The 15,046-nt window shown below is 39.5% G+C and overlaps 6 protein-coding genes across 7 annotated transcripts; 1 reads left to right on the forward strand and 5 right to left on the reverse strand.

Annotated features, from left to right (window-relative positions):
* Positions 1–572: 572 nt before the first annotated feature.
* On the reverse strand, positions 573–2,666 carry LOC122617273 (prolyl 4-hydroxylase subunit alpha-1). The gene is made up of 7 exons (XM_043793056.1): positions 2,452–2,666; positions 2,056–2,358; positions 1,808–2,004; positions 1,109–1,740; positions 996–1,049; positions 771–936; positions 573–712 (listed from the first exon to the last, which is right to left on the reverse strand). Exons 1-7 carry the CDS (start codon positions 2,658–2,660, stop codon positions 654–656), a joined length of 1,620 nt encoding a protein of 539 aa, XP_043648991.1. The 5' UTR covers positions 2,661–2,666; the 3' UTR covers positions 573–653.
* A 155-nt stretch (positions 2,667–2,821) lies between these two features.
* LOC122617687 (prolyl 4-hydroxylase subunit alpha-2) lies at positions 2,822–5,725 on the reverse strand. Its single transcript, XM_043793638.1, is given in 7 exon segments — positions 2,822–3,175; positions 3,232–3,676; positions 3,678–3,837; positions 3,889–4,085; positions 4,140–4,290; positions 4,445–4,596; positions 5,297–5,725. Coding segments are annotated over 7 exon segments (1,587 nt in total). The 5' UTR covers positions 5,506–5,725; the 3' UTR covers positions 2,822–2,902.
* On the reverse strand, positions 5,653–8,279 carry LOC122617690 (prolyl 4-hydroxylase subunit alpha-1). The gene is given in 8 exon segments (XM_043793640.1): positions 5,653–5,781; positions 5,784–5,795; positions 5,849–5,999; positions 6,109–6,566; positions 6,625–6,821; positions 7,531–7,681; positions 7,843–7,994; positions 8,050–8,279. Coding segments are annotated over 8 exon segments (1,383 nt in total). The 5' UTR covers positions 8,259–8,279; the 3' UTR covers positions 5,653–5,728.
* On the reverse strand, positions 8,252–10,272 carry LOC122617686 (prolyl 4-hydroxylase subunit alpha-1). 2 transcript variants are annotated; one of them, XM_043793637.1, is made up of 6 exons: positions 10,041–10,272; positions 9,682–9,984; positions 9,413–9,597; positions 8,721–9,337; positions 8,495–8,660; positions 8,252–8,437 (listed from the first exon to the last, which is right to left on the reverse strand). In XM_043793637.1, the coding sequence occupies exons 1-6, from the start codon at positions 10,241–10,243 to the stop codon at positions 8,364–8,366; spliced, it is 1,548 nt and encodes a 515-aa protein (XP_043649572.1). In that variant the 5' UTR covers positions 10,244–10,272; the 3' UTR covers positions 8,252–8,363. The 2 variants fall into 2 exon arrangements, with proteins under 2 accessions (XP_043649572.1, XP_043649571.1); XM_043793636.1 differs by having other exon boundaries at positions 8,252–8,660.
* Positions 10,273–10,275: 3 nt separating this feature from the next.
* Positions 10,276–12,292, reverse strand: LOC122617689 (prolyl 4-hydroxylase subunit alpha-1). Its single transcript, XM_043793639.1, has 8 exons — positions 12,091–12,292; positions 11,733–12,038; positions 11,480–11,679; positions 11,308–11,423; positions 10,827–11,252; positions 10,734–10,772; positions 10,472–10,634; positions 10,276–10,404 (listed from the first exon to the last, which is right to left on the reverse strand). Exons 1-8 carry the CDS (start codon positions 12,273–12,275, stop codon positions 10,346–10,348), a joined length of 1,494 nt encoding a protein of 497 aa, XP_043649574.1. The 5' UTR covers positions 12,276–12,292; the 3' UTR covers positions 10,276–10,345.
* Positions 12,293–13,156: 864 nt separating this feature from the next.
* LOC122617450 (prolyl 4-hydroxylase subunit alpha-1) lies at positions 13,157–15,046 on the forward strand. The gene is made up of 6 exons (XM_043793309.1): positions 13,157–13,366; positions 13,419–13,709; positions 13,766–13,965; positions 14,021–14,592; positions 14,656–14,803; positions 14,864–15,046. The coding sequence occupies exons 1-6, from the start codon at positions 13,170–13,172 to the stop codon at positions 14,884–14,886; spliced, it is 1,431 nt and encodes a 476-aa protein (XP_043649244.1). The 5' UTR covers positions 13,157–13,169; the 3' UTR covers positions 14,887–15,046.

Consider the following 15,046-nt stretch of genomic DNA (forward strand, 5'->3'; position numbering starts at 1 on the left):
GTTGGTGTGTTAAAAGCATGGGAGCTAAAATAATTAGAGGTATTTTCGGGGGAAAAGAATTAAAACTATTTCGCTTGGCTTGATATCATGTTGTTTTGATTCTAATGAAAGAAAAAGTGATTAGTACGTAAAATGCACATGCAATTAAAACCTCATAAATAGTTTTAGGAACGTAAAAACATATCTTCTCATAGGGTTTGCATAGTGTGAACCACTTCCAAATCTTCAAATTATCTAGGTCGGCAATCTTTTGCAGCCCTGTTTAGAAATATTCATGAAAGTCGGTCCGTAGCCCCCTTAAATCACATGGTTGCACCCATTATGTGACTCCTGGATGCGGCATAGACAAAGTTGGCTTAAGTACGCCGGCCTGCCTGGCTATTGTACTCCGTGCCCAGCGTTACTGCTGCAGCTGCAACTGCAACTGCCCCCTTTCCATTATTGAAGTGTGCACTTGCGCAAAATTGTATTTGGAGCGAGCACATAAGCTTAACCCCTCTGCCAATAGAAGCTGTGAATTTAGTGGCACTTGCAATTTTTATGGCAAACAATGAAGGGGACACCAACCAGACTGAAGGAGCAAAGTGCGCCAATGGGCTATTTATTTGCATGACCTACTAATGACAGCCTTAATGCAAGTTTACATTCGCATATTAGGCCAAACACGGCTTCTTGAATACTTGCTGGCGTTCGTGGAACCATTTGGATATGGCTGTGAATGGAAAAGAGATTGACGTTTTTGCTGTAAAGTAATCTTGAGAAAATCTTACTCCATCTGGAACCCAGGACGACGGGACAAACGGAATGTTCTGTTAGCGGATCGGGCTCTCCGGCATGATTCAAGTTGAACCAAATTAGGGCGTTGCCTTTTTTGGGCTGCACGGCAATCTTCAGTTTTGAAAAAACTGTAGTTCCCCCCAACGGAACGTCAGATGCCTAAATGAAGGCAAACAAATTAAATAAATGGAATACAAGGAAAAGTAAATAACACTTACGTAGAGTACCGCTGTAGCTATGTGATCACCTTCGGAATCAGCGAAAAAGTTTGGCTGAAAGAAATGATATTATTAAGCTTTTCAGCTATTTCACTTATCTGAGAACTACTCACAGGTCTTTTGCCCAACTCCACGTAGTCGAAATGCTTCCCAAAATTACCACCGAGGCCGTAATTGGTCAGGTAGAGAATCATATTCTCGCGCATCTCAAGACCACTCATATCCCCTAGCCGCCGATTGATGCTCAAGGTGAAAGGTGCCGTGGTGCCTTGAAAACCAATCGTTTTCACCACTCGATCCTGCCACTTCGGAGTGCCCTTTTTGTCAAAATCATAATATGTCCAACCATCAATCATGGAGGCATTGAATATGGCTGCGTCTCGCATTGATTTGAATTCATTTTCATACAGCACGTCGTGATACAGAAGTACCACAGGCTGCACGCTCAGGAACTCCAATTTGAGTGGTGCCAACTTAAGGAACGCCGATGTGTCCCTATTATAGCGGCATATCAGTTCTGGGGAGGATTTCTGTGGCCACTCTCCACGGCAGCCGCGCTGCAGTTTGGATGGCTTGCGCTTTAGCTTGGCGGCCACCTCTTGGAAGATTTTCTCGTCCCCTGATAGGTATTCATCAATTACCTTCTTGACGTTCTCGTAGTTGTCTTCTCTCGTGACCTCTTTGGCCAATCTGTTCCATTCAGAATTCTCTGTCGAAGTGAGCTTGCTCTTATCCGCTGCTATCGCTTAAAATGGAATTGAATGGCATTAGTCGGCATCTTTGATCCGTTTAGATTCCGGAAGTAAACTTACATTCCATCAGCATGGCCTTGGCGTATTTCTTGTAAATCCTTTTCCTTTTCAGGCCCAAAACTTTCGCGTACATCACTCCTTGAGGATTCATGTGAAGCCTCAGGGCCATGCGATACCAGTGGGTGGATCCGGAGAAGTGCGTTTGATTGTAGTAATAGTTACCTAGGGCAACACAATCCGGGGCAGTCAAATGGGAGCTACAAAAATCTTGGATAATCTCAGAATTACATTTTTAAAATTCTACCCACTTTAATTTCTTTCCCAACAGGTATCCTTTGGTCAAATCCTCTGCGTGCTGGTTGTGAAATTTCTCAATGCGCGTCATACCCTTTAGGGCAATTTTGAGGTCATCGTCACTCGGCGCAGACTTTAGCTGCACTTCCATTTCTTTGGTTTTCTTTGAAGCGATGGCCAGTTTCATATATCTCAGCCACTTGGGCCAATCTTGATTGAGGCGTCTGAGCAGGGGAAACGCATTTAAGGGATTGGACATGTACTCTTCCTTCTCCTCCAGCGTGGTCAACGTTTCCCTCTTCAGCGAGTCTCGATATCTGTAAATATGGTGTATTATGTGTTTAATATTATTTACTTTATAGTATAATTCATAGTCTAAATTCAATGGATTTTTACTCAGTTAGACTTACAGTTTAATCAGATCTAGCTTTGACTGCATTTCTTGAACGTAAAAATCCAGGTTCTCTTTCAGAGATTCTTCCATTTCCAAAAGTTTCACCATGCTCATCACGGAAGTACTGTATATCATTTTCTCCTCTGACGTTTCATTTTCGTCTATGCACAAGTCCTGTGGAATGCCAATTAATAGAAGACCTAGCTGAAGGACGAACCACCTCATCTTGGATTAGGTTAACTAATGCAGCGTATTTCTTTTTTATTTATCGGACAAATCCACAATTTCACGGTATGTTGGTAATGGCATGATACATTTGTGGTTCCGCCAGAAGGTATTATATGTACATATGTATATATTATTACTATATTACTACTATACCCATTACTACTTCACTCTATTGCACACAAAAAATCTTGTTTAAACTAGTGATCAAGGTGACTATAGAGTTTTCCGAAGTTTATTAACTACGATTTACATGGGTAGCCAAACATTTGAGGAAACATTGGAACCCACATTGTGAGAGCTGAAAGGGCAAACATCCTATATGTAGAACCATCGTAATATATGAGCAACCATCTGTCTCCATTGACAACAGGACACACCGAGTGTTGGCTTCTAGTATCAGGTGTTCCGTCATCATGCAAATTGAACCAGTACAACATGCTGCCTTTTTGTGGGAACACCGTAACATTTATTTCCGGAAAGACAGTGGCACCTCCTTGCCGAACCTCACCAGCCTGAAAAGAGTAATCTGTGAACAGGTTTAAAGGGAAAAGTAATCATCCTAACTCACATAAAAAATAACGCTGGCCAAGCGATCCCCCAATGTCGTAACATCTGAAGCTTCAAAGCCGTCGGAGGAGTAGTCGAAGTGCGGTTGGAAATAGGAGCCCAGTTCATAGTTCGTGACCTGTAGCTTTTCGTCCTTTGGGAAGTTGAATCCTGTCATATCAGAAATGCGCTGATTGATGCGTTCTCGCATCAAAGATGCATCTAACCACCAGTCATATCGCGCTACTGTATCTCTGATTTCTGTGCCATTTCTTTCGCTTGCATAGCCATTAATCATGTTCCACGATTGCCCTTTAAGTGCACGAATCTCCGAATCATACAGAACTCCATGATACATTGCCACAAATGGATCCAAACTTATTTCCTCGAATTTTAGAGGGGCCAATCGCAGAAACGCGTTCGCGGTGCGATACAGTCCTCGACAGCCAATTTCAAAGTGGGAAGGACTTTACCTGATACAGCTCTTTCTCTACTTTAGCATCGTTTCGGGGGTCAATTAGGTCGGAGATTATACTCTCTAGATTCTCTAGACTGGCGTGTGCTAAAGAATTTTGAGCCATAATAAAGGCTTCTTCAATAGGCTTCGATGGTTCAGATAAAGTAGAGGCTAAAATTAGTTTTGATAAGATAGATGAGCAAAGAATTAGCTCAGCTTTACCATATATGAAGAGAGACTTGACGTACTGGCGATGTAGTTCTTCAGATGGGTCGCCCAAAATCTCAATTAACAATTCTTCGGAATTTCCCAATTCTCGCTTGCAAGCAATTCGATACCATTTGGCTGCTGCTTGATAGTCGCGTTGCTGGTACATCGAATCTCCCATGGCTATGAGGTCGCGATATGTGAGTTGAGTGCTGCAGGGTTGATTTTACTAAAAAATCTGCAATTTTAACTACTTTTCTAGATACTTGTACTGAACTCCTTGCAACACTCCTTGTGCCAAATCGTCGATCTTTAAGTCATATACCCTTTCCATACGTTGAATTCCACGCACGGACGACAAAATGTCCACGTCGCTAGGCACTTTTTTCACAAGGTCATCCAGAGTACTCAGACCTCCTTTATATATGAAAATGGGATATGTTCGAGGTAATATATACTATATTAATATACTCGTAGTATTGCATTTTAATTTCAAGTTACTAGTTACTACATACTAGTTACAACTTCATTCTAGTTACTACATACTATTTTACTACTAGTTAATACATACCTTCTACAATGGCTTCTCTAAAGAAGGCGTGCCATTTAGGCAAATCCTCGTGGGTTCGCCTTAGAAGGGAAAAGGCATTAATGGGATTCGAAACGTATACCACTCTCTCATTGAGGCTTCGATTCAATTCATAACCCACTGAAGACAAGTACCTACAATTGTTCATTTACTAGTGATAACAAGAGAGAACGCTATAGTCGAGTTCCCCGACTATCTGATACCCGTTACTCAGCTAGTGGAAGTGCGAAGGCGAGTCTTCAACACTGACAGTTTTTTTCGGTTTGAGGGCGTTAGAGTGGGCGTGGCAAAAAGTTTTTTGGCAAATCGATAGAAATTTACAAGTCTAATATAAAAATGAAAAAATATCACATTTTTCAAAAGTGTGGGCGTGGTAGTTTTGGGCGGTTTGTGGGCGTTAGAGTGGGCGTGGCAAAAAGTTGTTTGGCAAATCGATAGAAATTTACAAGACTAATACAAAAATGAAAAAATATCAAAACATTTTTCAAAAGTGTGGGCGTGGCAGTTTTATGCGGTTTGTGGGCGTTAGAGTGGGCGTGGCAACATGAATCAACAAACTTGCGCTGCGTCTATGTCTCTGGAGTCCGTATGTTTAATCTCAACTTTCTAGCTTTTGTAGTTCCTGAGATCTCGACGTTCATACGGACAGACGGACAGACGGACGGACAGACGGACATGGCCAGATCGACTCGGCTACTGATCCTGATCAAGAATATATATTCTTTATATGGTCGGAAACGCTTCCTTCTGCCTGTTACATACTTTTCAACGAATCTAGTATACCCTTTTACTCTACGAGTAACGGGTATAAAAACAAATTTCAGGTTGTGTTACAGTCGAAGCGATTTGAATTTATCTCCCAGTTGATCTGCTTTGCTAATGAGGCTATATACGTATTGCTGTTCCACTTTAAGCAGTTTCAGAAGTCCTACAGTAGATGAGCTGTATCGTTCTTTTTCCTCTATATCATCGACGCAGTCTACAAAAGTTTTCAGGACTGCGGAACAGAGCAGAACTATGTATAAACTAGAGCACTTTCTCATTATGACTAAGAATTATTGATATTTGTTTAAACAATTCAGTTCTTTTTGAGTTAAATGGATTCTTAAAGGTTGGTTGAATTGATTTAATACGTTTGCTTTTTTGCATTAGGTTTTGCTATTTGCTTCTTGGATTCTATTATTGCCAGCTGTATTGCAAAGTTATTTATTTTACGATTATTAAGTGATTTATAAAATGTGGTGTATAATTATTTTTAACCTTTGGTTATTCTATGCTTTCATTTTTTTTGTACTGCAGTGCTCGTCCTTTATATGTATCTTTTTGGTGAGAACTAAACGAAAAATCGACATTAAACAAATGTATTATATTATGTATTACAGTTACCCCATTTATTTCCTTGAAGAACTGGGCATTCCAATGGCTCTTTCCCAGGATCAAGTGTATTGTGCCAAAACAAACAGCTTCCCTTTTGAGGAAAAACAGCTATTTTCAACTTTGGAAAAACTGTCGCTCCGCCTTGCTTCACATTTTCCAGCTGTTTAGAAGTACATATCATTTAGATAAATAGTTAGTACAGGTCTTATCCATGTCTTATATATTATACGTGACTAATTATGATCGAATTTTGATTGGTGACTACTTACGAAAAATAGTAATGTTCCCTTCGGGTTTCTCCCTTCATGGCTCATACGTTGAAAGATTCGTTTTTTAATGCGATTTATTTCCTTCGCGGTAATATCTTTTGAATGATGTTTGAGCTTTTCGACTTCGTCGTCATCAAGAACTTCGTGGTATAGGACAATGTAAGGATCCCAGTTTAAAACTTCCTGTTTCAAGGGTGATAGTCTCAAGAATTCTGATGTGGTGAGATTATAGGTGCACACTAGATTCCTTTGCATGAGAAACTGGCCACGACAACCAATATCGTAATCTGAGGGTCCTGTCTTGTTGACATTCATTTCGTAAACTATTTCCTCATCAGTTTGACTCAGCAACTCGTTCAAAAGAGACTTTACATCGGCTAGGCTGGCTTTATTCAGGGCTTCGTAGGATATTTCTTTAGCTTCTGCGACTGTCATCGCAGGATTAGACTTGAGCATGCCTATATAAACACATGGTATGGTATCCTATAGATAAGATACGCCTCTTATTTTACTTACCAAATATGAGCATTGATTTAGCGTACAGCGTATTCAAATCATCCTTGGGATATCCAAAAATATTGTTGATTATGTCGGCATTTTCTTCGGGTTTGTGTTTGATGGCCATGCGAAACCACATAGAAGCCCTTTGGTAGTCCTCCCTTTTGAATTTGTGCTCGCCCAAAGCCACGCAATCCCCAATCGAAGGACGAAAGCTAAAGAATAATTGTATTAGATCGATAATAACAAAAACAAGAGAGAACGCTATAGTCGAGTTCCCCGACTATCTGATACCCGTTACTCAGATGGTGAAAGTGTGCAGGACACACAACACTCACAGTTTTTGCGGTTTGTGGGCGTTAAAGTGGGCGTGGCAAAAAGTTTTTTGGCAAATCGATAGAATTTTACAAGACTAATACAAAAATGAAAAAATATTAAAACATTTTTGAAAAGTGTGGGCGTGGCAGCTTTTGGCGGTTTGTGGGCGTTAGGGTGGGCGTGGCAAATATTTTTTTGGCAAACCGATAGAAATTAAGGAGACTAACGCAAAAATGAAAAAATATCGAAACATTTTTCAAAAGTGGGGGCGTGTCAGTTTTGGGCGGTTTGTGGGCGTTAGAGTGGGCGTGGCAACATGAATCGACAAACTTGCGCTGCTTCTATGTCTCTGGAGTCTGCATGCTGAATCTCAACGTTGTAGCTTTTGTAGTTCCTGAGATCTCGACGTTCATACGGACGGACAGACGGACGGACAGACGGACGGACAGACGGACATGGCCAGATCGACTCGGCTATTGATCCTGATCAAGAATATATATACTTTATATGGTCGGAAACGCTTCCTTCTGCCTGTTACATACTTTTCAACGAATCTAGTATACCCTTTTACTCTACGAGTAACGGGTATAACAAGGTTTTATGTACTCATATTGTTTGTCCTGAATACGACCTCTAGCTAACTCTGTGGCCTCCAAATCGTAAACCTTTTCAAGTCTATGCATTTCTTCCAGCGAATGTTCCATATCCTTTGTATCCGGCACCTTGGCTATAATTTCCTCTAAGGCAAACAGTTCCTCTTAAAAAAAGTTTATTATTATTGGAGTACTTTCATTTACGCAACAGGAAAATAGGAAGGGAGAGAGATGAGTTAGACAAATCAAAGCCTTTGTAATAACCAATGACTTATGTTGGGGAAATATACAAACACTATCTTTAAGAATGTGATAAATATCTTACCCATTCCCACGATCTGCTGTGAATAATTGTGCCATTTTGGTAGATCTTGATGAGTCCGTCTCACCAGACTAAATGCATTAATGGGATTACCGACATATTTCTCACGATCTTCAAAACTCTGATTGACTTCGTAGTCGACCGAGTCGATGTAACTGTGGGAAACATCAGGCTTCAAGAATTGTAAATCATTCACGAGAACTGCCTTACGCTTGGAGATTTTCCACCTTTTCGGCCAATTTATTGGTGTATGCCTTAATATTAGCAATGAAGTGTTCCTCCAATTCTAAAAGTTTTAAAAGTCCAGTGGTTGAGCTATACGCACTGTTACTTCCAACGTGTAAGAAATCTCCGGCATTATCGCCCTTAATTTCACACCAAAAAAGAAGTAAGACGATCAAACTACAACAGCTTTTCATTTTGACTGACTTCTTTATTTATCAAGGTAGGTAAGTAAATGGAATATGATAAGGTTATAGCGTCACTAATAGATTTTTGTATACTTTCAGTCTAAAAGGAACACGTCACTCTTTACGAACTCGTGGGCTGCAGGGCTTCACAAACAACTGGGGAGCGTAGTGCAGCCACTTGGTAATCGCTGAAAGTAGTATATAGTTATGTCTGGAGCTGTAAAACTGATTCTCGTAATACCCACTCCATCTGGAACCCACTATAACTGGACACACGGAGTGCAGGGAGCGTGGATCTGGTGATGAATCGTCGAAATCATTGAACCAAAACAATGCATTGCCCTTTTTGTGCTCCACCACCACCTTTAAGTCTGGAAATACTGTTTGTCCACCTTGCGAAACTTCTCCAGCCTGTCAGAAAAGGGCCACAATCGATCTTGTCAAGTTTCAGAGAAATATATGCACACTTACATAAAATATAATACTGGCAATGCGATCGCCCAGAGTGTTGTTGGCATCCACTTCTCTTAGGCGCTCTGTATAATAGTCGTAATGGGGCTTGAAATATCCACCCACTCCAAAATTGGCCAATTGGATGGCAGGAAACTCTTCCAGTCTGAAGCCCGTCATGTCGGAAATGCGCTGATTGATTCGCTTGCTGAAAGAAGTTTCCTCCGTTATCCAATAGACACTGGAAACAATCTCCTTGGGATCTTCCAAGCCAGTCCACCCATTTTCCATTTCCCTAATCTCTCCTTTCATTTCTTCAATTTCCTTATCGCTTATCACTTCGTGGAACATTACAATGAAGGGATCCCGGCTGATTTCCTCCATTTTCAAGGGTGCTAGTTTTAGAAAAGCGTTTGTGCTCGAATTGTATCGGCAAACGAGGTTGGTTTTCCTAGGAAACAGTCCTCGACATCCAATATTATGATTAGTGGGGGGTGTTGTGGAACTATCCTTACTCCAGTTCAATAGGTTTGAACTGATTAGTTGTTCCAAATCTATTGGCTTAGCACCTTGCAATTGGCTGTTGGCCAACTTATCAATGGTTTCATTAGTAAGTGCTTGGTTTGACAAATAAATGCCTGCAAAGTATTTATGATTATAGATAGTTCTTAATTAAGATCTTAGTTTTCTTTTTCTTAATATCCTCTACTTACTGCGCTTGGCTACGTCTGTTGCAAAGCCATTCAATTCCATTTCGTGTAATCCATTGATTATCTCCAGACTCCGATTGGTGTTTATATTTAATGTTTCTTGAAACCATAAAAGTGATCGTTGAAACTCGCCGATCTTAAATTTATGGTGAGCCAAAGCCAAACAATCCCGCCATGTAAGTTTATAGCTAGTTAACAATATAGTATACAAATCTTTTTAATAAGTGTAACATATTTTGATTATAGTTGTCTTAAGTCATTCATAGACTTACTTAAATTCCGTCCTTTGAAGTAGGCCCTTTGCTATATCTTTCGGTTGGAGATCATAGGTCGTCTCTATGCGATGCATTGCCTTTAGTTTTTCATTCATGTCGAAGGATTCAGGGGCTGCACTCACGATATCCTGCATCGCATTGAGTTGCACAAGTCCCAGTTGCTTTTGGCTGTAGTTTTGCCATTTTGGCCAGTCCTGATTTAGTCTTCTGATCAGTCCAAAAGCATTTAGCGGATTGGAAACGAACTTCTCCCTTTCATTGTGGGTGTTGTGACTGGGACGCTTCAGGGAGTCAAGGAAACTGAAACATGTTATGAGTGTAGGAAATGTTTAATAACTGGTGAACAATTAACTCACATATTTAGGTTATCCACTTTCTCCTGCAAGATGTTAGCATAGACCGAAAAATTCTCCATAAACTCTTGCTCCATTTTCAAGAGCTTGACTAGTCCCAAAACTGAGGAACTGTAGTATCTTGTATTAAATAAATCGTTTGAGTCTGTAGAAAAAACTTTCTGAACTAGGATAAACAGAACAGAGACTCTCAAAACACTCGACATTCTTTAGCAGCTTTTCAAAGATTGTGAAATAATTCGGACTGGGGCAAAATTATTTATTTAACGCTTTGAATTTCATGCTTTGGTCATGCGATTTCGGTTTCCTCATATTTTACAAGGTCTGGAGAACATTTGCGGTCTTTCGTGTAACCATTTGGTGAGGGCTTGAAAGAATATTCCATTATCAGTCTAAAAATCAAAGTCTTAAATCAAAGCTCGTGGGTAACTCACTCCATTTTGAGCCAACTATAACTGGACATGACCTGTGCAAAAGATCGTTAGGCTGCATTCTATGATCCAGGTTTCGCCAAACCAAAGCGCTGCCTTTCTGGGGCCAAATTGTGAGGTTTAAGTTTGGAAAAACAAAGGCACCACCTTGAGCCACATCGTTCATCTGAAATTTTAGGGTTACAATAATCAAAGATGCAAAAATTTCATAGAGGAAAGAGATATTATCATATTATAAACCATAATTCCTTATCGTTTTACTTACGAAAAACATAATGCTCGTTAAGCGATCGCCCAATTCGACCTGAAAGATACGAATATTTTATCATCGATTCATTTGTGTATCTATCCAGCATACCGTTTGATCCTGCGATTCTAAGTTGTCAGTATGATAATACCTAAACCCACAGATACCATAGTTGTCTATCTGAAAATCGGTGTCCTCTTTCACGTCCTCTCCCGTCATGTCCTTTATTCGTAGGTTTAGAGGGCTGTGATAGTCCTCACGAATTTTGGCCAGCTTTAGGTTATGGTCTTCAGCGTGAAGAATTCGCAAGGGGCTCTTTAGTGAAGGCAGTGAAATATTTTGGACTTTTGAGATCTCGCTGTCATAGATTACATCATGATACAAAACTATATGCGGCTTTAAACTAAGTGTTTCAACTTTCAGAGGAGCAATCCTAAGGAAATCTGACGTGCTCTTTTCGTAGTGACAGCTATGATGTTGCCTGGTACGCGAAACTCTTAGGCAACCAGTGACATCGAACCATGGTGGTATGGGAAACTAGCATAAAAAATTCATGAATTTTCCTCCATATTTACACAAATCTATAGCTTACCGTGGGATCAGGAACATCAATTTTCCCCATCTCATAAACGTCTTTGCGAATCGACCAGAGATTAGCATCTAAATCAGATACGTCCCGGAGAAGATTCAATGCGGTTTTCCGAAAACCTTATTTGGAAAAATTATTTATCTAGTAGTTGGTTGGGGCCACAAAATCAACCTACCATTGCTTATCAAAACGGAGGTGTAGTTTTTGTATAAGTCAAACAGGCTAAAACCAAATACTTCCCTGTAGACTCGGCCATCTCGATCGTCATTGTAGTGCTCCACAGCAGATTTATACCATTTTAGAGCATAGTTATCGAAATCAAAACTCTCACACGCGTTGGCCATAGCCATGCAATTAAGTGTGGTTAAACTGGCACTGTAAACAAGAACTTGTATTTAACCTGATAAGAATATAAGCTCACTACCCACTTGTATTGTTGCCCCATTAGTACACCATTGGCTATTTCGTCAGGCTGTAGGTTGTAGAATTCTTGGAGTGAAATGATTCCATTGATGGCATCATTGAGATCCTTATCGGTTGGCTGTGCTACGTCCAAGCCATTTTCAATGGATTGAAGGTTTGCCAAGCCAACTTGATTCAACATTACTAGCTCAACCTGGGTCCAGTCCTCGTGTAGTCGTCGAATAAGGGAAAATGCGTTCAGGGGATGAGCAACGAACTCTTCTGGGTTCCTCCTGGATATCTCTCGCTTGGATTGCACTTCTTGCAGGAAACTGAAAGTTGGATACACTGAGATGAAATATATTTACAGCTTTTACCACCAACCTCTCTATTATATCGATTTTATTCTTCAGGGCTGCTGTGTAGCTCTCCATCTCGCTGATGAAAAAACCCTCCCAATCCACAAGCACTTTCATTCCAGCTATAGACATTGCGGAGTCAATCGTCATTTCAGAGAGGCCCTCTGAAAGAGCAAGTGAAGTTAGGCAGATTGATAGGAACATAAACATGTTTATCTCAGATGGGAGTACAAAACATACTGACCTACTATTTTCCGGTCATAAAAACCATATCAATTTCGTGTCAAGGTGTACAAAATTCATTTGTCAGGGAGCTACCCACAGTTTAAGGGTTGTATACACTTTGGTTTTCTTTTTTAAGTTATATATTGCCATTTCGCAACTCAAAAGATTTCACGATCATTCGAAAATATATTTATTTCAACAAGAAGTTAAGTTTTTCTTTACAAACACATTTGATAAATGATGCATAACTAATGCTGTTGAAAATGCTATTGGCCAAAAAGGATAAGTTAAACATGAATGTCGTTAAATACGTATCACAATCTCATCCATAATAATACAATCTTAGACTTAGAGCCCTTTTAAGGCCATCCTTAATGTGCAGCAAGTGTTACACAGATTTCATTCATCTGCGCACTTGCAAGAAAATTCGATTAAGTAGTAATGTGGATGGAAAGTTATTATGAAAATAATTAATAGGTAATGAAGGTCGCAGGCACAAGTGTATCGGAGTCTGACGAGCTGCCAATTAGTAACTATGGCAGTGGGGAACATTTATATGAGCATAAGGACTCTTCAGACAAACTGGATTGCGGCTCTTTGAAGTCTGATAAGTCTGATAGTTTCTCCTATCCTAGATCTTCGAGCTTACACTCAAAAAAGATTCTTGGTGTGGAGAAATGTTTTTTATATGAGCAGAATATAAATTGTAAGATCATATATGTCTAAATTGTTTCTTAAAATAAGTAAAACGTTTTTATACAGCATTTTTCCATATTTTTCAACCATGATGCATAACAAATTATGTCTAATTGACTAATATATAAGCGGTATTGTTTGCTCTGCAATCTTCAGTTTAAACACGGTAATGTCTTGGCTAGAATGTTGCTTCTTTTTGTAGTTGTGACTGCCTGTCTTGGATTTCAAGTTAAGGGCGATGTTGTATCCGCTCCACACTCTTATGACTTTGCAATATCCTCGGAGGCCCAGTTGTCGTTGCTCAAGTTGAAAGAAACACAAGTCAACAATCTTCAGAGCTATAACAAAGTTTTAAAAATGCACTTACAGAAAATTAGAGGGTACGTTCAGAAAATAAATAAAGTATAATTATCTAATTGTATTGCATTACAGAGCCATAAGGCACTCTGAAGATCTGCTGAATACGACGACCAATTTTCATAGTAACTTAATTTTTGGATATAAGGTTCTGAGGCACATGCACATTGATTGGCCCCAGTATTTAAGACTATTGAAGAAAGATCTAGGCACTGAGCAGATTGCGGTTTCTCAGAAGTTATTAGCACAGCAACCAACTTCTGTGGACTTTGAAGAATCAATGGGTGCAATGCGTAGACTGCAAACCGTATACGATTTGGAATCTTATGCCATGGCAGAAGGCTTTATAGATGACAAAGATAAGAAGTAAGAAATACATCATGCACATATCGTGAAGAATACATTATTTAAAATATTTTCAGCATTAGGAGCTGGAGTACTGATGAGTGTCTAATACTCGGTCTGATGTATCTATTCCTAGGACACTACAATCAATCGGAGAACTGGTTGCAATTGGCTCTCTATTACTACGAGGATTATCTCAGTCCAGAGGAGCTTAAAATGAAACTTTGGAACTACTCGAACCTGTTGGAATCCCTGGTTGAGGCCAACAAGGGACTTGGTAATTTTCGCCGTTAAAAAGAAAGTGTATAAATCAAACAACATATTATTTTTAGGGCGTTATTTGGAGGCTAAAAAGTGTGCGAACGAACTGCTCTCAATTAATCCCAATCACACTTACATGTTGACACAGCTGCCAAAGCTGAAATATTTGCAATCAAATCCGATTAAACTCACGAAACCGAAGAAATTTTTCGAGCTCCAGAAAGCAATATGTTCAAAACGCTATAGGAGGAAATCAGGAGTCCTTGTATGTCGTTATGTGGATTGGACACCATTCCTGAAACTGGCACCCCTAAAAATGGAGGAGTTGTCCATGAAACCACATATAAGTATTTTTTATAGATTCCTTGGTACAAAGGATATTGAAGTATTGAAGAATGTATCCCGACCAAAACTTCAACGAGACAAGCACTTATCCGGGAATTGCAGTTGTAAAATCGGAAATCTTTCCAGTTCTTCACATGATGTAGTACGCAAAGTAAATGAATTGATCCTAGATATTACTGGATTTCCATCTAAGGGAAATCAAATGCTAGAAGTCATAAATTATGGTATTGCTGGCAACTACAATCCCGATGACACTGCGCAGCCCAGGAAACACAACAAAGCAAATGCTTTCATATTTGTGAGTTTATTAATTGATAATCTTTAATACCTTAATACTCATTATTTTCTCTATAATACTTAGTTGAGCAATGCTGGAAAGGGCGGAGAAATAGTTTTCCCTTCTCGCGATCTAAAAGTCAGACCCCGAAAGGGTTCGATGTTAGTTTGGGTGAATCTCAAAAAGAGTGCTATTTACCATCAGTGTCCCATTTTGAAGGGAAATGTGTGGGGTAAGTGTGCATGGCATTTATTTATTTTTTTGTTAAATCAATTTTATATTTTTTTTGCAGTGGCTAACAAAGTGTTAAACTGACGTTTGTGCTTCATAATTTATGTAGTCTTGCAGTTCTTGGGTTATTACGAATATGTGCTACACATATTTTACATTATTATAGATTTCATACAACAAACATGTATACACTTTACAATTTTCAAAAGATATTTTATTATTTAATAAAGTACTTAATAATTTA

The sequence above is a fragment of the Drosophila teissieri genome, chromosome 3L (genome assembly GCF_016746235.2).
Source record: "Drosophila teissieri strain GT53w chromosome 3L, Prin_Dtei_1.1, whole genome shotgun sequence".
Classification (NCBI taxonomy): domain Eukaryota; kingdom Metazoa; phylum Arthropoda; class Insecta; order Diptera; family Drosophilidae; genus Drosophila; species Drosophila teissieri.

Bases quoted from the DNA above. Each gene is read 5' to 3' on its own strand.
- LOC122617689 (XM_043793639.1), bottom strand. From the start codon at position 12,275: ATGTTTATGTTCCTATCAATCTGCCTAACTTCACTTGCTCTTTCAGAG. The intron at 12,039-12,090 runs GTTGGTGGTAAA...TCCAACTTTCAG, and splicing joins AAAATCGATATAATAGAGAG to TTTCCTGCAAGAAGTGCAAT. The intron at 10,635-10,733 runs GTAAGTAAAACG...CTAAAATTTCAG, and splicing joins TAACGAGCATTATGTTTTTC to ATGAACGATGTGGCTCAAGG.
- LOC122617273 (XM_043793056.1), bottom strand. From the start codon at position 2,660: ATGAGGTGGTTCGTCCTTCAGCTAGGTCTTCTATTAATTGGCATTCCA. The intron at 2,005-2,055 runs GTGGGTAGAATT...AGATTTTTGTAG, and splicing joins CTGTTGGGAAAGAAATTAAA to CTCCCATTTGACTGCCCCGG. The intron at 1,741-1,807 runs GTAAGTTTACTT...TTCCATTTTAAG, and splicing joins CAAGGCCATGCTGATGGAAT to CGATAGCAGCGGATAAGAGC.
- LOC122617450 (XM_043793309.1), top strand. From the start codon at position 13,170: ATGTTGCTTCTTTTTGTAGTTGTGACTGCCTGTCTTGGATTTCAAGTT. The intron at 13,367-13,418 runs GTACGTTCAGAA...ATTGCATTACAG, and splicing joins CACTTACAGAAAATTAGAGG to AGCCATAAGGCACTCTGAAG. The intron at 14,593-14,655 runs GTGAGTTTATTA...TATAATACTTAG, and splicing joins AAGCAAATGCTTTCATATTT to TTGAGCAATGCTGGAAAGGG.
- LOC122617686 (XM_043793636.1), bottom strand. From the start codon at position 10,243: ATGTCGAGTGTTTTGAGAGTCTCTGTTCTGTTTATCCTAGTTCAGAAA. The intron at 9,985-10,040 runs GTGAGTTAATTG...AACATGTTTCAG, and splicing joins AAAGTGGATAACCTAAATAT to TTTCCTTGACTCCCTGAAGC. The intron at 9,598-9,681 runs GTAAGTCTATGA...ATTGTTAACTAG, and splicing joins CTTCAAAGGACGGAATTTAA to CTATAAACTTACATGGCGGG.